Here is a 21,792-nt window from a genome sequence, read left to right on the forward strand (position 1 = left end):
GTGGGATGGTGTCCTGGTGTTGGGTGGGTTGGTGTCCTGGTGTTGGGTGGGTGGGATGGGGTCCTGGTGTTGGGTGGGTTGGTGTCCTGGTGTTGGGTGGGTGGGATGGTGTCCTGGTGTTGGGTGGTATGGTGTCCTGGTGTTGGGTGGGTGGGATGGGGTCCTGGTGTTGTGTGGGATGGTGTCCTGGTGTTGGGTGGGATGGTGTCCTGGTGTTGGGTAGTTGGGATGGTGACCTGGTTTTGGGAGGGTGGTATGGTGTCCTGGTGTTGGGTGGGTGGGATAGGGTCCTGGTGTTGGGTGGGATGGGGTCCTGGTGTTGGGTGGGATGGTGTCCTGGTGTTGGATGGTTGGGATGGTGACCTGGTGTTACCCAGGTCCTAGGTCCTAGGGGGAATACATAGGTATGCTGACTGGTGCGTTAGTCTCTCAGCATCACAGAGTTAGACACATTGTAAGGAATAATCAACCACAAACACCACCAGGTTCTCATCCCACCTCTCGACTCTCTTCAAACCCTCCTCTTCTTTTCTTTTGTCTCTCTACTTCTCCTTCTCCATCCTATCTCTCTCTTTCTCTCTCTTGGCCAAGATAGCCCCAACTAGCCCCTCCGTAGCGTCCTACAGCACTGGGATTTGTTCCCTCCCTCTGCAAGCTACGGGTCAATATTACACAGAGGGAATATCTCCATGCGGGCAGCCTGGTCGTAAAGCCGCCTGGTAATCCTAATTCAGTCCAAAGAGGATTAGCTCCACCCCAGCAGAGCCATTGGCTAAAATTAGAGCAACACAGTCCCCCCTCTCCCAGTACCCTCCCTCCCGAAAAGGCCCCTCCCCCTCTTTTGCTTAGCCCCACCTTTACATTCCCCAACCAGCCAATCACGCGTCTTTATGGGCTCTGATGCCAGCATGACAGACTGGTGCCTGTGTACTGAGTCAAAAATAATCTACGATAAAATCATAGAACAATCTCTGATCTAAACTGATGTAAATAGCGTGTTTGGGTTCAACATTACAGTCATAGAATCTGCTCCCAGTCCTCAGTGAGGGTGTGTGAGGGTGCTGTGTAACATTCTGTGGGTCTTTGAGGGCTGTGTATTGCTGTTGCCACTCCACGTCCTCGCCGAATCTCTGCCCTTCATCCTCTGGCCACTGTGCTGGGATTACCGTCCGCGGGCACGCCCAGGGCTCGGGCATGTGTCTGTCAATGCAAGGTATTCTGGCCCATCTCATGCAACCATCCATCCTAAAAAAAAAAAACTCACAGCTTTTTAGGGGAGAATAGGAAGCGTTGGAGTGAGAGGACGATAATGCAGGATAATACAGGGTGATAACGCAGGGCGATAATGCGGGAGGTAAATACAAAGTGGCGATGTTGGGTGGTAATGCATGATGTTATAACATGATGATGATGCACGGCAGTAATTGAGGATGGTAATGATGGGCAGTAATGCATAGGGGATGTCTTGATGGTAATGCAAAATGGTATTGCATGCTGGTAATGCAGGATGATAAGAGGTTTGTGGGAAAGTGGTAGCAGAGGTGCTGAGTGACAAACCCAACCAAGAGAGGCAGACATGGGGGAGATACTTCCCCTGCGGCTAACACCAACTCTAATACAACTGCAGTTGTGGTTTATTACGTTGGCACACATTTCTAATTAAATAAAAAGTAATTCAGTTAGAAACTATTGGGCTGTTATTACATTTATTGTTATTCAAAATGTGATTTATCATCACTGGATCATTATACCATGATGCCAGTAGAGTAAATAAACGATGTGTTTTAATGAAGTGGGATGAATGGAGGAAGGGAGGAATAGATGGGTGGTCTTGTGGGTGGATACCTGAAATAAGACGTGTCTAATGTCCTGGTTTTGACATGAGCTTGTCTTATGGTTATAAGATCGGATCCCATTCAGGTTGTAATATGCTTTTAACAAGGGTCTGAATACCTGGGCACAGTCAGAATGTGGACAAGATGAGGACCAAGGCCTCATGTTGAAGCCAAGCATTAACTGGGCCAGAGAGAGGTAGGAGGAGGTCAGAGCTGCTTTGTTCTTAACTCCAATCTGCTGTTGGAAATCTCTACAACAGATTGGAGGCGCAGCAAGGCTTAGCTAACGTCACCTGACAGTCACCTGACTGACTCGTACAATACTAAAACAGCATCCTGGTTCAGGTGACAGCCGGTGATTCTCAAGCCGGTGATTCCCATTGTTAGGGTGAGGCCCCTCAACCTAACAATGAAGATGAGGCCCCTCCCCCCATCAATGAAGATAAGGGCCCTCCCCCTACGAATGAAAATGAGGCCCCTCCTCCAGCCAATGAAGACGGCACCCCCCGCCCCTACCAGCTGACATCAGAGGGCCATCCATTATTGTCGTTTTACAATAATTAAATCTCAGTAACAATTAAACAATACATTTGGGAGGTTTTTCATATTTTGCAAGTGTCAAGCCTCAAAATCAAACTTAACAAATGCACATACAGCTCCGGAAAAAATTAAGAGACCACCACACATTTTTCTTTCCTTTCCAAAAAAGTAGAGAAGGAAGGTTTTGAATGAGGAACAGAAGGATTAAAATTAAGAGACCACTGCAAATTGAACGCTTCTGTTCCTAACTCAAAACTTTCATTGGAAAGGAAAGAAAAAGGTGCAGTGATCTCTTAATTTTTTCTGGAGCTGTATAATTTGACACACCTATGCATTCTTTTACTTCTAAATTTGCCAACTTAAAACATAACACAGACCCTTATGGGATTTCCCTATGCCCGTGGAGATCGCAGGTCTAGCCAGCTGCTACACCATCCTCAATTTGTATTCTCTCAGCTTAAAGACACTTGTTCAGAGGGAATACGGCTGAAGGCCAAGGAAAAGAGGTCAATGAGATTTTACCAGAGAACATCTCAGACATGAGCACCCTCTCCTGGCCACCCACCAACACTGCACCTCAACTGCACTTCACCCAACTACACTGTTAGAGAACACATCACCCAACTACACTGTTAGGGAACATGTCACCCCGACTACACTGTTAGAGAACACATCACCCAACTACACTGTTAGAGAACACATCACCCAACTACACTGTTAGAGAACACATCACCCAACTACACTGTTAGAGAACACATCACCCAACTACACTGTTAGAGAACATATCACCCAACTACACTGTTAGAGAACACATCACCCAACTACACTGTTAGAGAACACATCACCCAACTACACTGTTAGAGAACATGTCACCCTGACTACACTGTTAGAGAACACATCACCCAACTACACTGTTAGAGAACACATCACCCAACTACACTGTTAGAGAACATGTCACCCTGACTACACTGTTAGAGAACACATCACCCAACTACACTGTTAGAGAACACATCACCCAACTACACTGTTAGAGAACATGTCACCCTGACTACACTGTTAGAGAACACAGTAGTGGAATTCAGGTTAATAAGGACGGTGGTAGTGATATTCAGGTTAATAAGGCTTGGGTAGTGATATTCAGGTTAATAAGGACTGGGGTAGTGGTATTCAGGTTAATAAGGCTTGGGGTAGTGATATTCAGGTTAATAAGGCTTGGGGTAGTGATATTCAGGTTAATAAGGACTGGGGTAGTGGTATTCAGGTTAATAAGGCTTGGGGTAGTGATATTCAGGTTAATAAGGACTGGGGTAGTGATATTCAGGTTAATAAGGCTTGGGGTAGTGATATTCAGGTTAATAAGGACTGGGGTAGTGATATTCAGATTAATAAGGACTGGGGTAGTGATATTCAGGTTGATAAGGACTGGGGTAGTGATATTCAGGTTAATAAGGCTTGGGGTAGTGATATTCAGATTAATAAGGACTGGGGTAGTGATATTCAGGTTGATAAGGACTGGGTGGTGCTATTAAGGTTAATAAGGACTGGGGTAGTGATATTCAGGTTAATAAGGACTGGGGTAGTGATATTCAGGTTAATAAGGACTGGGTGGTGCTATTAAGGTTAATAAGCACTGAAGCAGTGTGTTTTCTAAATTCACCCTGCGCTGTCCCTCAAGATGGTGTATGTGCTTCTCAGAGCAAATCATTCTCTACATTATCTATATTCTTTTCATAGTATTTCTACCAGTTACTTTAAAAGTTTGTAGGCATTCATAGCTATTTTTACCTGAAAGTGTGTTTCCAGATCTTTCTAGAACCAGGTAGCATTACTAATCTCTAAATGAGTATATTACCAGGCCCAGCGTCATGGGTCTTTCAGGATCTATTTCAAAGGATGTATTAAGGAAAAGGGTTGGTGGACCGAGGAACGAATGCAGCTCCATTGTGAACTGGAGACACAGTAACAACAAATTAGAATGGTTTTAGCTACTGACATGTGTGCAAATATTTAGACGTAGCAGAAGAGCAGAAGTTCTTTAATGTTTAGCTGACCACCAGAGATGTTCTGCAAAGGTGTCCAATGGCTGTGGGAAGTGGTCGCTCAGACTCTCCCTGGGTAACACCTGTCAAAGCCACAATGGTGTCACCTCACACCAGCCGCGTTGGGGTCAGTCCATTTCAGTTCAGAAAGAAATACCACATTCCAATTGCAATCCTTAGTAAAAATCACTGTAAATCCTTAGAATTTCTATGTACTTCCACAACTGACTGGAATTGAAATTAAAAGACCTCTGACCCTGAAACCATGTCTAGATTAAAAGATTATATGAGGACTGAAGGTCCTAGAATGTGTGAAGACTCTGAATTAACTTCTGGTTAAAGGAGGATTATTTCAAATGAACTGATATGTAATGTGCTAATGTTTCATTACTCTGATCAAGGTATGTTGATTGTGTTGTGTTGGACCAGTTGAGTGTGTGTGTGTGTGTGTGTATATGTGTGTGATTAGTTCACACTTCTCTTCACTGATTAAGAGCAGGAGTCAGACGTGACACTGCTATGTGGGAACATCACCCAGAGACCAACTCCACGGTCCCAGTGAGGACCCACACCCCTGTCAATCACCTCCCAGTGAAACGAGTTCATTAAGCAGGTCATTTAGCAGAGATTGTGTTAATAGTCTGAGGGCAGTTGGGGGCGGGGGGGTGGGTTTCCCAGGCTAATACTCCCAGTTGAACTGGTAGAGCTGGGGCTTCTATCTAAACACAGAGGTGTGACAACCATCCACTGCTGCTTGGGTGACGGGACAACACTACAGGCTACACACTGTCTGACTGGCCCTGCTGCCTGGGCTCGCTGCCTGGCTCTGCTGCCTGGGCTTGCTGCCTGGCCCTGCTGCCTGGGCTTGCTGCCTGGCTCTGCTGCCTGGCCGACATGCGTATCGGTTTAGAGGCTGAATAAAGAGGAAAACTGAACACCAGTGGAAAGAGTACAGAAGTAATATAGAATTAATACAGACGTTATATAGATATAATATGTTGTTTTCTCTTAAGCTAATAAAAATTATAAATGAATACTAATAATGTAGTGCATGAAGAGCCGCAACTGTTAACCATCAAAGGGACATACCAAGCGGTTGTGTTGCCTTAAGGTGGTTAGTGAAGGCAGGTTGTGTTGCCACTAATTAGAGTTCTGTAGCATAAAACAGCCTGGTTGATGTTCCCTGATGAACCTGTGATGTTTCAATCCAATTCAAAGTTTTGGTCTTTCCCATGGACCCTCCGTCCCTGGTGTCATATCCTTGCCCCAGACACCCCCCCCCCCCCCAGTCCCTCCATCCTCGGGTGTCATCTCTGCTCGGGAGCCTCTGAAGTTCTGAGGTGACTAGCAGAGGTGCAACATCACGCCTCAGCCCAGATATATGGAGCAGCAGCTCCAGCAATCCTCATTAAACGCTTTCAGAGATTGACCACTACCACTGCTTTAACTCCAAGAGGAACATCAAGCTCCACTAGAGAGACAGACCTGAACACTAGCTAATTGGCAGTGAAAAATCTGCTCTAAAGTCTAAAAATGACTAGCTTCACTTCAGCCATGGACATAACCGCTCTGGATCTCCAGGACGGTGGCGGCTCCCTCCTGTTTGACTGCGAGGTTCTCTTGGGACAGGCCTATGACACTAAGACCTGCAACCTAGCCCTGTCTGACCCGGGGTATTACAGCTGCAGCAGCTTGTCCCCGACGTCCTCTGTCGAATCCTGCTTCTCCTCCCCGGCAGGACCAGGCTTCTCCCCAGCGGGACCTTGCTTCTCCCCAGCGGGACCTGGCTTCTCCGCAGCGGGACCAGGCTTCTCCCCGGCAGGACCAGGCTTCTCCCCGGCAGGACCAGGCTTCTCCCCAGCGGGACCTGGCTTCTCCCCAGCAGGACCAGGCTTCTCCCCGGCAGGACCTGGCTTCTCCCCAGTGGGACCAGGCTTCTCCCCAGCAGGACCAGGCTTCTCCCCGGCAGGACCTGGCTTCTCCCCAGCGGGACCTGGCTTCTCCCCGGCATCATTGCAATGTGGCCCAGGGCTGGACTTCTCTCCGGTGCCTCTGTGTGGAGAACAGGACGCTCCCCTGTGCTTTCTCCACCGTGTAGCAGCCACAACCACCGCTGCTGTGAAAGAGGAGACCACTCAGACTCTACGTCTCCCTGTCGAAGTAACCTCCTCCACCTCCTCCACCTCAGCACCCAGGAGGGTCCGGTCCAGGTACCCGGGGAAGAAGCGTCAGAGCGCCAGCGACAGAGAGAAGCTGAGGATGAGAGACCTGACCAAAGCCCTGCACCACCTCAGGACGTACCTGCCTCCCTCTGTGGCCCCGGCCGGACAGACCCTGACCAAGATAGAGATCCTGAGACTCACCATCCGTTACATCTCCTCTCTGTCTGACCAGCTGGAGCTCCAGGAGCAGGAGGCCCAGAATCCCCAGAACCAGACCGTCTATGGAGCCCAGTCACTCCTCTACAACCCACATGAGACCGTCTCTCCAGCCCTGTACAACCCACATGAGACCGTCTCTCCAGCCCTGTACAACCCACATGAGACCGTCTCTCCAGCCCTGTACAGCCCACATGAGACCGTCTCTCCAGCCCTGTACAACCCACATGAGACCTTGTACCCAGACCTGTACAGCCCACATGAGACCGTCTCTCCAGCCCTGTACAACCCACATGAGACCGTCTCTCCAGCGCTGTACAGCCCACATGAGACCTTGTACCCATCCATCTACAGCACAGCACAGTCCTGCTATGACGCTGCAGAGCAAACCTCTTCATCCTCCCACCAGCGGAGCTTTCGTCCAGAACAATTCACTCCACAACACTCACACCAGGTACATACACATCCCAATCCTTAATTTCTTCAAATGATTACCTCACAATCGGTTGGCAGTGACTGTGTTTGATATTGCACTTATTGATCTGAAAATGCAACAGGTAGATGACATTCCGTTCTTTGTCTGTTTCGTCCAGATCTCGGGTGATATCTGCTATGCTTCAGCTGTGACACAACAGTTCCAGATACGCCAGCAACAGACCATGTACTCTGAACGCTGCTGAACCACACTGACTTCACAGAGAGACTTACTATATTTACTGTCATTGGAACAATAACAATCTCACTTTTTTTTTTATGTTGAACGACATTCATGTATTTTTATTTATCTGTTTTATTGTAAATAGAAGGATGTATTTATTGATTTCACAATGTGAACTAAAATAATTAAAATGTGTTATTTATTATTACTGACCTTTTTTTTGCTATTATTTGAATATTTCCACATTCCTAACCTCGTTAAGAAATTACTATAAACGTAATACACTGTACTTCAGCAGTGGCAGCTAACATGCTCATTAGGTTGAACCAGAGTTCTGGCCCCCGCCTTCAACCCAAAGCTAAACAAACATCCTAGCTGTCATTACCGCAGAGAGACACTAAACAACATCCTGTCCAATGGGTTCCTTAAGGTCCCCATGAAGAGTGTGAAGGCCATGAGGAAACACAACCATGGTGTTAACGCCAGGCCTGCTGTGCTGACCACCCTCTGGGCAGGGGCATGGGCCAGGCTTTAGCCAGGATTTTAAAGCAGGGCAAGACCCATCTTTAAAAACCCTCAGCCTGGAAGAAATGTACAGTAAGTTGTTTAACATGATTGTGCCATGCAGTTGTGTGCTGGGGTGTGTTATGCTAATCTATATATCAATTTCAACATTTATTTGTAACTTTATTATTCTAGGCAAGTAAATTGAAAATACAATATAATTTATGGCTATATTAAATGGGCAGCAATAAGGTTTAATTGCCTTGCTCAGGGAAAATGTCTGCAATTTTGGCAATATATTGTTACCAGTCTGAAGCAATAACTACTAAACTACCTGCCAGCACATTGATAATGCACATTAAGAAGGAAAATAATGTATTCCATAGTTATATTGTGTATTAATTAAGGGGACACGCTTATCCAGAACGACTTTAACAATACATTAACAATATCATACACCAAGCACCTGTAGTACTTTCTAAATACGCTTCATTAACCCTTCAGCACACAGGGAGCCAACCCAGACAGGACGGAGGGGAGGAGTCACATGGTCAGCTGTTGGTCAGGGGGAGTGTAAAGGGTGTACTGTAAAAGGAGTGTTGAGCTGGGAATCAGTCCTCCTGGAGGTGACAGTAGGATCCCAGCTGGCTCTGGGCCCTCCCCCTCCCCCCTCCCCCCTTCTACACCTCCTATTCCTCCTCTCCTCCTCCTCCCCTCTCCTTCTCTTCCTCCTTCCTCTTTCCTTTCCTCCTCCTCTCCAATCTCCATTATTTACTAGTTCATCAAATGGCTGACTCAACAAATGTGACACAGTCTCCTGATTGATTTTTTTATTTATTGTAAACTTTATTGGTTCCGCAGAAAGAAAATCTGCTTATTTGTCTTTAAATAATAAATTCCACAAATGCTTGCATTCTCCACATCTTAACGTAAACTCCAGACAGAAGTCCATGAATATGGTTAGATGAGTTTGCTGTTGTCAGTGAACCATTGAAAGACATCAGCCTTGTTTTCTGCGACCCACTTTATGTTGGCTTTGGTTCTCTCCAGTGCCTGTTCCACTGCTTGAGAGGCAGAACCTAAACCCTGGTCTGAGTTCTCTTTGATGAACTGCTGCAACTGTTCCAAACCAGAAAGCATCATATTACAACACACCATTATCATGACAGCATGAACCTGCTGTCTCAACTCATGACAGCATGAACCTGCTGTCTCAACACAATATTACAAACATTCAGTCGCAGGGCAAAGTGTCGCGACCGAAAAAAAAGGAACTCTGGAGTCCAGGCGTTATAGTACAATGTGTGACGACCGTCAAACACAATCTCTGCACCCATAACCAAAAGATCTATTTAAACCAAAAAACAACAATACAAGCCTAAATTACTCATTCACTGACAGTATTTTACCTGTTTGAGTTCAAATTCTGAGGAAAAGCGTCTGGTTATCCCTTCGATGAGTCGCCCGAAGGAGAATGATCCACTTCCATAACTACAACATGAGAAAGAAACGATCTGTATCTTCATTACTATAACATGAGAAAGAAACGTACTGTATCTTCATTACTATAACGTGAGAAAGAAACGTACTGTATCTTCATTACTACAACATGAGAAAGAAACGTACTGTATCTTCATTACTACAACATCAGAAAGAAACGTACTGTATCTTCATTACTAGAACATGACCAAAAAACATACTGTATCTTCATTACTATAACATGATGAACTTCATATAACTACAACATGAGAAATTCTGTGTATCTAAGATATCTAGTGGTCAGGGGTTGCTGGCTCAAATCTTGATAAATGGTTGCTGGCTCAAATCCTGATAAATGGTTGCTGGCTCAAATCCTTATGCCTACAAGGAGAAAAATCAAGATGTTCAAGATAGTTCAAGTCAATGCTTAGCGTACTTACCTGGTAAAACAAAAGTAAAAAAATAATTATAAAATATTGGGAAGGTCTTGCCATTATAGGACTCATTCAGTGATGTTATGACTGAAAAATAGGCCCAGAGGTTCTACTCACTCATTGTATATATAGTTCCAGTTGGCTCGGACAAAGTCCCAGACCAGAGACTGGCCTACTACGTTGCCAGCGATATACACCATGGTGAACGTGGCATCCTGCTTACGGATCTTCTCTGGATCAAGGCAGTAAGTGAGATACCTGGAACACACAGACCCCCCCCTGAATGAGCCTTCACAACGCCGTGGCAACCTGCACCTCACACATTTAGGGGGTTCGGCCTGAAAGCGGTAGTTCAATTTTGGTTGGATCCTGCGTGTGTTTGAGAACAATAACAATAAAAAAAAGCATTCTGGGATCAGGAGTCCCGGGAAAACCGTGATTTCGGGAAATTCGAATACATTTGGAATTTACTGAAGGTTCCCAGAAACCCCTGACTCAATACTCACCTCTGGATGAGCCAGGGTTCCCTGGTGCAAGTTAGCCCATACATCAGCTTCTCAGCCTCGGAGGCGATGGGGGCCTCTTTGTACATCTTCCAGGCAAAGTTCCACTCCTCAACCCCTCCCGCTGCTAAGGCCCCACAGTACACCGTCTGTCTCAGGTTGGGGTGGATTCTGGGACGACAACGTACAGACAGGTCGTCAGGCTTGTTTTACGCTGTAGGTGTGGCTACTTAACCGGACCATCTAGTCGAGAGTTTGGGGGAGGACAACCTGGCCACTCACGGATTCTTCTCCGGGGTCTTCATCCATGCCTGGAACCAGCTAGTCATCAGAGCCTCACAGACAGGCACGCCACTGCTGCAGGCCAGAGATATGGCCCTGACCTGGGTATACCTGGACAGGACGCAACAAGTGTTCGCTGACTTGGTCTGCGTGAGTAAGGATGCCGTATAAAACAAAGCTCTAGTCACTACGCAGCATATACTGCGTATAACATTTAGCAGGGCGGACATCCTTACTGGTCCAGGTGGTTATCAGGGATCTTGGTCCAGTTCGCAGTGATGGCCTGGAAGTGGTTGAACAGGGGCATGACTTGTTTTCTGAGGTATGCCTGAAAGATTGGACCACAGGTAAACACCACAGCGTGTCTGTAGAGGAGTCTTAAGGTTTCTGAAGTACTGCACCCTCAGTACTGACCCGCATGGGTCCATACACCTCACTGCGGTCGAACATGAGGAAGAAGTAGCCCAGGTTTCTGTCAGCCATCTCCCAAGGCATGTACTCTCTCTCTTTCTGTAGGTACAGGGTGGTTCTCAGAGCCAGCTTGGTGCTCACAGTCTTGGCCCTTGACATGAGCAAATGCGTCAGGACATCGTAATCACATTCAGAGGCACTCAGCGGGACTTTGGATGAATAGATGAACAGACCGACAGAGTCTGAACAAAATACACACAGAAGAAGAACGTGTGTTGGGAGACTCACCTGGCCAGGTTAAAAGCGTCATCTACTATCTGGGCTCGGTTGATTACTGGAATAACCTGAATGTTGGAAACATTTAAATTCATTTAAATAAGAACATTGTCCATACTGGAACTTTCTCACTGTCAGTTGGTTCGGTCTCAGTCATGCTAAGAGTCCTGACAACCTCAGAGAAGGCTGAAATAGTCCAACTGGGACAGAGTATATTTGGAAACTGTAATGAGTGCTATTCCGGGCTTTTAGACGGCACATTCATCAGACGGACATTGAATGTTACCTCGTGATTCGTGCTGAGCTGTGTGAGGAGGCGTTCCCAGTTAGCAGTGTCATAGTTGACCCTGAAGAAACCAGACACCTTGGTATTGGCCAAGACCCAATCAGATCCAATCATTTTCAATGGTGGATGAGTGTCTGAATAAAGGGATGAAGCATCATCAATTAAATACAGTGCACTGCTTTTAACCAGAGCCTTAGAAACAAGGCCTGTAATGTAGGGCACTTCATAGGACATGCAACGCCATTTGGAATGTGGACTCAGTTTGGTGTGGTTCTGGCATTGTGTAAACCCATACCTGTTCTAGCCTGGAGCCAGATGGTTTTAACCCATACCTGTTCTAGCCTGGAGCCAGGTGGTTTAAACCCCTACCTGTTCTAGCCTGGAGCCAGGTGGTGTAAACCCCTACCTGTTCTAGCCTGGATCTAGATGGTTTAAACCCCTACCTGTTCTAGCCTGGATCCAGATGGTTTTAACCCATACCTGTTCTAGCCTGGAGCCAGATGGTTTAAACCCCTACCTGTTCTAGCCTGGAGCCAGGTGGTTTAAACCCATACCTGTTCTAGCCTGGAGCCAGATGGTTTAAACCCATACCTGTTTTACTCTTGAGCCAGAATGGAGTCTGTTCAGTGCCGCTCTTTATCCACTTTATGGGAACAATCCACTCATATCTAGTTTCACACACACACACACACACACACACACAAACGGACACACACACAGAGTTGCACATACAGATTCACATACAGATAGAGAGAGAGCAGAGAGAACATACAAATAACACTGCATGTACACTGGGAAACGTTTCAAGTCTAAATATAAAAAGAAAATGCAGCAGTTTGAGGTAACTATCTTTGCTCAGCCCTAGATTGACAAGTTTATATCTTTGTCGGCTCTGGGTTTAGACTGTTGGTTGCCCCAACAGTCCTGACCTCTAGATTGCCCTGTCACCCAAAGATATAACACTGCCTCGTGTGCAATTGCATTATTAAATCACGGCAGATAAAACTACTAACACCTTTACATTTTTCTGAAATGCTTTGTAAGGCTGAGCAAACACACGCGTTTTCTTTACAAGGTGATGATAAAGTGTAGGTGTGTTACTGGAATTCAGAAGGTCTGTCCACTACAGATTCCGGATCCAACAGGAAGTGGTTCTGGGTAATGTGTCCATTGGTGGTATCTATGGAAACCAGGGGGAAGCCCATCTGCAAGATCCAGCGGTTCATGATGACCTCTATGGAGGCAGGTAGTTCTAAATCAGGAGCTAAGTTGGCAGCCTAAAGGAGACAAAAAAATCAACAATAAGGCACACAGTCATCAATCTGGCCTATAAATACACATATTTTATACCTAAATATACCTAATGGCGAAGTACAACAGTGGTCAGAAATAGTGATGGCCATATGAGGCTTCATTACCTTTCTACTAGCAGCAGGATATTATGCTAGCAGCGCTAACTCAGATTATTTTTTTCAAAATAAAAGCCATAATTGAAACATACAGCTCCAGAAAAAATTAAGACGGCACCTTTTTCTTTCCTTTCCAAATATGTCGAAAGGGAATGTTTTGAGTGAGGAAAAGAAGGGTTAAAATTAAGAGACCGCTGCAAATTATTGTGACCACTGCTATATTATTGTGCTGGGGGACATGAGGGATGTACTACTAACTTTTCTCAGTTTCCTCCAATTTTAAATTTTAGAAGGAGATGAGGTCCTGGTCCACACTTGCGGATTACCTGGTTTGGGGGGACCGTTGCTGTTCCTGTCCTTGTCCACCTGGTCATACTTCTGACCAAGTCTAAAATCAAATATACTCTGGATTTAGCCAAGAGAAATTTATTTATTATTCCGATTGGACTCTTAATATTTCACCCGGCACAGCCAGAAGAGGACTGGTCACCCCTCTGAGCCTGGGTCCTCTCTAGGTTTCTTCCTAAAATTCGACCTTCTTAAGGAGTTTTTCCTAGCCACTGAAATTCAACACTACTGTTGTTTGCTCCTTGGGGTTTAAGGCTGGGTGTCTCTGTAAAGCACTTTGTGACAACTGCTGTTGTAAAAAGCGCTTTATAAATACATTTTGATTGATTTGATTGATTGAAATTGAATGCTTCTGTTCCTCACTCAAAGCCTTCTTTTTAAACTTTTTTGGAAAGGAAAGAAGGTGCAGGTGCATTCAGCCTAGACTTGCATACTCTTAGCAGGATATACACCTGATCACTGAGCACATTTGTCTCAGAGATGATCCAGGAACACAAATGTGGCTTGCTTGTGTAACCTGCACATTCCCCAGACCTCAACCCAATACAGAATAGCCCCAAGACCTCAACCAAATAGAGCACAGTCCCCAGACCACAACAGAATAGAGTATAGCCATCAAACATCAACCAAACAGAGAACATACCCCAGACATCAACCCAACAAAGCACAGTCCTCACACCTCAACCTAATACCGCAGTCCCCAGACCACAACAGAATAGAGTATAGCCATCAAACATCAACCAAACAGAGAACATACCCCAGACATCAACCCAACAAAGCACAGTCCTCACACCTCAACCTAATACCGCAGTCCCCAGACCTTAACCCAATTGAGCACAGCCCCCAGACCACAGCCCAATATAAAACAGTCCAGAGACCTTAACCCAATTGAGCACAGCCCCCAGACCACAGCCCAATATAAAACAGTCCAGAGACCTTAACCCAATTGAGCACAGCCCCCAGACCACAGCCCAATATAAAACAGTCCAGAGACCTTAACCCAATTGAGCACAGCCCCCAGACCACAGCCCAATATAAAACAGTCCAGAGACCTTAACCCAATTGAGCACAGCCCCCAGACCACAGCCCAATATAAAACAGTCCAGAGACCTTAACCCAATTGAGCACAGCCCCCAGACCACAGCCCAATATAAAACAGTCCAGAGACCTTAACCCAATTGAGCACAGCCCCCAGACCACAGCCCAATATAAAACAGTCCAGAGACCTTAACCCAATTGAGCACAGCCCCCAGACCACAGCCCAATATAAAACAGTCCCCAGACCTTAACCCAATTGAGCACAGCCCCCAGACCACAGCCCAATATAAAACAGTCCAGAGACCTTAACCCAATTGAGCACAGCCCCCAGACCACAGCCCAATATAAAACAGTCCCCAGACCTTAACCCAATTGAGCACAGCCCCCAGACCACAGCCCAATATAAAACAGTCCAGAGACCTTAACCCAATTGAGCACAGCCCCCAGACCACAGCCCAATATAAAACAGTCCAGAGACCTTAACCCAATTGAGCACAGCCCCCAGACCACAGCCCAATATAAAACAGTCCAGAGACCTTAACCCAATTGAGCACAGCCCCCAGACCACAGCCCAATATAAAACAGTCCAGAGACCTTAACCCAATTGAGCACAGCCCCCAGACCACAGCCCAATATAAAACAGTCCAGAGACCTTAACCCAATTGAGCACAGCCCCCAGACCACAGCCCAATATAAAACAGTCCCCAGACCTTAACCCAATTGAGCACAGCCCCCAGACCACAGCCCAATATAAAACAGTCCAGAGACCTTAACCCAATTGAGCACAGCCCCCAGACCACAGCCCAATATAAAACAGTCCAGAGACCTTAACCCAATTGAGCACAGCCCCCAGACCACAGCCCAATATAAAACAGTCCAGAGACCTTAACCCAATTGAGCACAGCCCCCAGACCACAGCCCAATATAAAACAGTCCAGAGACCTTAACCCAATTGAGCACAGCCCCCAGACCACAGCCCAATATAAAACAGTCCCCAGACCTTAACCCAATTGAGCACAGCCCCCAGACCACAGCCCAATATAAAACAGTCCAGAGACCTCAACCCAATAGACAACAGTCCCCAGTCATCACTACAGAGATAATGTTGACAAATGGAGAACAGATGTTGTGTATTGAAGGTGATCTTACCGTCTGCAGGTGATTCCAGAGGTCCTGGTAAACTGTGTTTCCATATTTGAAAGTATTCAGATATGTCTGTGGAGAGATCCGATAAGATGTCACTTTTCTTCCGGTCTGTCAGTTGTCCGGTTCACGACATAATGTTTACCATGCAATCAACACTCACACTGAGTCCTCTGGCAAACACGGGCTCAGTCAGGAACTCTGACAGCATCCTCAGGATGGCAGCTCCCTGGAATATCACAACATGACATGTAAATTTCGCCACCACTGGCTTTCCATATACATTGTGTAGCACCCTATATTTTGGTCAGACCCAGAAACAGGCCAGGGTCAAAAGCAGCGTTCTTCACAGGTAATATGGTGAATTTTAGAACGTCTCTGGTAAACCCCTAATCAGTGACAGTGGGTGGATGCTGGCTGCCGTCTTACTCTCGAGGGCAGGACAGACCGGCAGAAATATTGGCCCACGCGTTGGGTTGACAACCAACGGATGACGTTGGTCTGTCTTGACCTTGAGGATGAGTAGGCCCCTGGTTAAGCATGATGTAAGGATGATCTTGAGGATGAGTGGAGTCCCAGTAAGAGTAAGGATGGAAACATGCCTTGCTGTAGGTGATGGAGTCAAACAGCTCACTGATCTGAGCAGGCTGCATGATGTCTTGTTCTTTGGTGGAGAGAGGATGCGAGGAGGCCAGGGCGTCTACAGACATCACCTTGTACACCTCCTTCATCACAATCAGGTCAGTCTGCGAAAGGAAACACATCCACAGGATTTAGGGGACGGATGTCTTGACTCTGGGTGAAGCGTATCACGTCTCTAAAAGGAGGAGCGATGACCCCGTGACACTTGAACCTTTTAGATATTTTTGTTCCTGGACAGCATTGATACAAAAGGCTTTAAGATAAATATCTGTAAAATACAGTCAGCTACTGCAAGAAAACCTTTACATGACCTTCAGCTTGAGGCTATGTAGTTAGGAGTCACTCCGTGAAAGAAAAAGAACAGACTCACATAATTCCACGTGGGCTCAGCAGAGTTGGCCCCCAGGTAGGAGACGTAGGTGGCAAAGCCTTCATTCAGCCACAGGTCATTCCACCACCTCATGGTCACCAGGTTCCCAAACCACTGGGGACAGGTAACCATGACGAAATACATGAACCCTGAGACTAGTGCTAACAGAGGTACTGTTGGCCAGCAGCAGAAATGTTACTGTCATGATAATAATAACTGCTATGTAATATCTATAACATTCTGGACTATGTAATAACCTGTAATATCTATAACATTCTGGACTATGTAATAACATGTAATATCTGTAACAGTCTGGACCATGTCATACCATGTTATATCCATTATAAACTGGACCATGTCATACTCTGTTATATCCATGACAGTGTGGATCATGTAATTACATGTCATATCTATAACAGTCTGGACCATGTAATACCATGTTATATCCATAACAGTGTGGGCAATGTAATTCCATGTCATATCCAGAGTGGTCCGGACCATGTAATAACATGTATATCTATAGAGGTCCAGACCATGTAATAACATGTATATCTATAGAGGTCCAGACCATGTAATAACATGTATATCTATAGAGGTCCAGACCATGTAATAACATGTATATCTATAGCGGTCCAAACCATGTAATAACATGTATATCTATAGCGGTCCAGACCAATAACATGTATATCTATAGCGGTCTGGAGTATGTAAAAAGGTAATATCATGTAAAGCCACATAATGGCCATGACAGTCTGAGACTGAAACAAAACTCACCATGTGAGCCAGTTCATGAGAGATGACAGTTGCAATCCACTCCTTGTCTGCGTTTGAGGAGCTAGCGTTGTTGAAGAGCAGGGCTGTCTCTCTATAGGTGATCAGACCCCAGTTCTCCATGGCTCCAGCACTGAAGTCAGGCAGAGCTATCTGGTCTATGATAGACAGGAGAATGTGAATATCTGTTACAATAGTTCCCACTGAAGTCAGGCTGAGATATTTGTAATTGCACTGAAAATCACATGTAAATCATTTCTACCTGTAACTATAGATGACTATTAAATATTGTGTAAATCAACTGTAAATAATGTGTACATCAACAGTTAATGAATGTCCATATATATCATATACATTACTAAACACTAAACACCATTATTTTCTTTTATCTGACCTACAACCAGTGTTATTACCTAAAGGGTAACTTCACATAGATGTGTATTCTGTCCATAAATGTACTCTGCCACCAGCAGCACATACAAAGTAAAATTTGGGTCATTTTAAAATGGAACATGGTAAATAAAGGTGATTGTGATTCTCACGGGCTGCTGTTTGGATCTCACCGGACTTATTTAGAGGGTAGTCTGTGGTGTAGTACTTTTCAAAGAACTCCAGTATCGGTCCGGTTTTCTCGAGGGCGTAATCTCCCTGCCCCTCTTCAATGGCCTGCTTACGAGCCCAAATCCTTATCTGGAAATACAAACTTTTTTGTTTCTGAGATTTAAATCAATTACCTCAAAGCCACTTTGAGTGGGTTTTTCCCCCCATTTGCATCCTCAAATCAGGGAATGATTTAGACAGACACTCAGCAGCATCTAGACCTTGTAGTCAGACTTATATATATCTGTGCTGTATTCAGTAACATCAGCTGTACTTCACTGAAGGGACCACTAGAGGGCAGCACAGACACAATAAACCATTAAATTCTCAGTCATCTTGAAACTATTATGTGCAATTAGGCTAAGGTTACTAGCTAGATAAAAGTGACGATTTGGAGAGTAAAAGAAAAGACTAGATCTTTATCAATTCATTTGGGAAACCTCCTTATATAGCAATAGAACAGAAACCCTGTAGACCAGAATTAACTCAGAGCAGAGTAAAAAAACAAATTACCAACACTTTTTCTCCTTCTGGGGACCTTATGAAGTCAAACTCACTGACTACAAATGCCAGTAAATATGTCGACATGATGGGTGTGGCTTGGAAGCTGGTCTGCGTGACATCCTGGCCATCCACTGTAACATTGACTGAGGCTACAGAAGGACACAGAGACAGGATGCTAAGCGGTTGGTTTTCCCAGCAGGAAGACATGGTTCAAAATTCATTCTTGACATGACGACAGCCTAGGAAGCTAACAAAGTACAGTTATTTTATTAAGATTTATCGCGTAATAGCTGACTTGAAAATCCCCCAAATATGCAAAGCTTGTTCTTTTTCATTAAATTCCTGGTTGGAAAAAACATTTGTCAGGAGTTCTCACAGACATAAAGAATTGCTGCAAATTTTCCTTAATATAAGAAACAGACTACGGATTAAACCGACTCCTAAACCCCACATCATATTGACTTGTGGAGTTCTGAGGTGGTTTAGTGTCCCATTTGGGACTGGAACTAACAGAGCATTTCTCTTATGGACCAAGAAGCTGCATTTAGATTCATGCCATTGGCCAGAGCTACAGTTTCATACCTACCTAGATTCATGCCATTGGCCAGAGCTACAGTTTCATACCTACCTAGAGTCATGCCATTGGCCAGAGCTACAGTTCCATACCTACCTACATTCATGCCATTGGCCAGAGCTACAGTTCCGTGTGGGTGGAGGAGTGTCATGTGGAAGACAGCCTTCATGGCGGGTTCATCAAAACAGGGGAAAGCTTTCCTGGCGTGCGTGGGCTGCATCTGAGTGGTAGCTACAACTCTATAAACACACACACAGGATGTGGTGGAAATGCAGCATTGAAAAGACCGGAAGTGGTGATAATGCTGTACTGAACAGACAGGAAGTGGTGATAATGTAGTCCTGAACAGACAGGAAGTGGTGATAATGTAGTACTGAACAGACAGGAAGTGGTGATAATATAATACTGAACAGACAGGAAGAGGTGATAATGTGGTACTGAACAGACAGGAAATGGTGATAATGTAGTACTGAACAGACAGGAAATGGTGATAATGTAGTACTGAACAGCGGGCTATTTCTTATAATACTTTGTAATGGAGATAGTATTTCAAAGGATGCTGCTTGTTATTACTCATTACAAACAGTGTGGTTCAAATCCTGAATGTTGATTGGTCGATAGCCACGGTATATGAGACCTTATGCCATGAGTATGACATTGCACCCCTTTTCCACTGCTCTAACTGTGTTAGTAAATGGTTTACAGCAGCAATAAGGCATATCTGGGGTTTGTTGTTGCAAACGATGGCAGTGTGGGGTGTCCAGGCACTCAGCAATGGATTGGGCCTATGAACAGCTTTTAGTGTACATTCCCACACACACACACACACACACACACACAGACATATAAGGGTGCATACATGTAGTCTATGTGCTGTACATTGTGAGGCTGTCCATTTCCATGTACTTATAACATGTCTCTTGATTACATAATTGTTGCTTCACACAAGCCCAGAGACTATCAAGTTGTTGGTGACAGAATTCTAACTGTACATTGTGCACTATTAAAAACAAGAACTACACATTATTGAACTTCCATTGTAAAGAAAACCAGCTCCTAAAACAACTGACTTTTGTTAAGCAAACTCACAATGTCATTGCAGCTAGTCGCCTTTCTGACTTAATTGTAAGTTGAATCAAAGTATTTTTTGGTCATTTTTCAAATGTTTTACAGTTAACTTGCTAAACAGAACTACATCTGTGCTAAATCCATTGATCACTGCGGTAGAGGAGAGGTCACAGGTAAAATTTCCATTCCTGTGACGTCTGCATGATAATTACTCAGATTTGATCACTTTTAATATATCTTGTAATGAATCCTCTATATTCTCCATATCTCATAACAAGTCAGCTCTCACTATCTCATAATAAATCATTTCTCTTTATCTCATATAGAATCAAAACTCTGTCTATCATAAGGAATGTGCTTTCTGCTCTTTATCTCACAGTGAATCAGAATCTTTCTCATAATTAATGAGGCCTCGACTCTGTATCTCATGAGGAATCAGCACGTATTTTGAAGACAGGCTAAAAATAGCGCCATGATCTTTGGGTTTTGCTTACTTTTTTATCTCTCCCACAAAGTATTCACTCCTGTAGAAGCCTCCCAGGTCATCCGCCAGTTCCCCGGTGAAGTCTGAGTACAGTTCATACCGGTTCCCAGCCTGCAGCCTGCCGTCCAGCTGGATCACCAGGAACTGGGTGACAGGCTGCAGCCAGCTGTCCTTAATGTTGGGAGGCGTGGCTCCGTCCAGGCCGGTCAGTCTGGCGTGGTGCCCATTGATCAATGTCAGGTTCAGCTTGTTGGAGTGGATGAGGATCAGGTCAGTGGGCTTCTTACATTCAAACACCACAGCCGACCGGCCGGTGAAGATGTAGAGGCCGGTCGAGCGGCTGGCCTCCAGCCGAGGCCAGAGCGTGATGTTGTAGGAGACGGGGGACAAAGAGTCGGGCAGTCTGTAGTGGTCCCAGGGATCCCAGGGAGTCACTTGCGTGGTGGTGGGGGGAGATGTTCCTCCATTGGTTGGCTTAACTTCCTGGTTTTTAGCCTTCTCCTGAGAATAAACCACCGACAGGGCAATGATGGTAGCCACCGCTCCGGCGCCCACGATCACCCCGGCGATCGTCAGTGTCTTGCTGATGAAGAAACCCTTCCCCATGTCGGAGAGGGTGTTTCGACGGACAACCAGCTCTCTGTAGTATTAACGACAGACTCGGATGGGTCTGAGAGAGAGAGACAGGGCTATAGAAACCCATGGAGGGAATGTCTTCACTATTTATACTCACCTCAGGTTAGGTTTGGTTAATAGTTGACTTCCCTGCCCAGAATAATCAGAGTTCCAATAAGTCATAAAAAAAATGAATAATTAGCTTGTGTCCTTTATACACTGAACAACATTATAAACGCAACACTTTTGTTTTTGCCCCCATTTATCATGAGCTGAACTCAAAGATCTAAGACTTTCTCTATGTACACAAAATACTTATTTCTCTCAAATATTGTTCACAAATCTGTTTAAATCTGTGTTAGTGAGCACTTCTCCTTTGTCGAGATAATCTATCCACCTCATGTGTGGCATATCAAGATGCTGATTAGACAGCATGATTATTGCACAAGTGTGCATTAGGCTGGCCACAATAAAAGGCCACTCTAAAATGTGCAGTTTCACTGTATTGGGGGGTCCGGGGCGGTCAGAAAACCAGTCTGTATCTGGTTTGACCACCATTTGCCTCACGCAGTGCAACACATCTCCTTCACATAGAGTTGAT

The 21,792-nt window shown here is 45.3% G+C and overlaps 2 protein-coding genes across 2 annotated transcripts; one reads left to right on the forward strand and one right to left on the reverse strand.

Annotated features, from left to right (window-relative positions):
- Positions 1–5,684: 5,684 nt before the first annotated feature.
- LOC106024706 (DNA-directed RNA polymerase II subunit RPB1-like) lies at positions 5,685–7,572 on the forward strand. Its single transcript, XM_034287117.1, has 2 exons — positions 5,685–7,246; positions 7,386–7,572. Exons 1-2 carry the CDS (start codon positions 5,948–5,950, stop codon positions 7,470–7,472), a joined length of 1,386 nt encoding a protein of 461 aa, XP_034143008.1. The 5' UTR covers positions 5,685–5,947; the 3' UTR covers positions 7,473–7,572.
- A 1,203-nt stretch (positions 7,573–8,775) lies between these two features.
- LOC105016663 (aminopeptidase N) lies at positions 8,776–21,266 on the reverse strand. Its single transcript, XM_034287021.1, has 20 exons — positions 20,587–21,266; positions 19,121–19,263; positions 18,460–18,599; positions 17,910–18,036; positions 17,350–17,504; positions 16,576–16,689; positions 16,166–16,309; positions 15,727–15,792; positions 15,570–15,635; positions 12,727–12,902; positions 12,217–12,293; positions 11,626–11,759; positions 11,352–11,407; positions 11,067–11,214; positions 10,889–10,980; positions 10,653–10,763; positions 10,374–10,541; positions 9,985–10,125; positions 9,364–9,445; positions 8,776–9,073 (listed from the first exon to the last, which is right to left on the reverse strand). The coding sequence occupies exons 1-20, from the start codon at positions 21,180–21,182 to the stop codon at positions 8,915–8,917; spliced, it is 2,895 nt and encodes a 964-aa protein (XP_034142912.1). The 5' UTR covers positions 21,183–21,266; the 3' UTR covers positions 8,776–8,914.
- Between the last annotated feature and the right edge of the window lie 526 nt (positions 21,267–21,792).

This window comes from Esox lucius, chromosome 17 (assembly GCF_011004845.1).
Source record: "Esox lucius isolate fEsoLuc1 chromosome 17, fEsoLuc1.pri, whole genome shotgun sequence".
Taxonomy (NCBI): domain Eukaryota; kingdom Metazoa; phylum Chordata; class Actinopteri; order Esociformes; family Esocidae; genus Esox; species Esox lucius.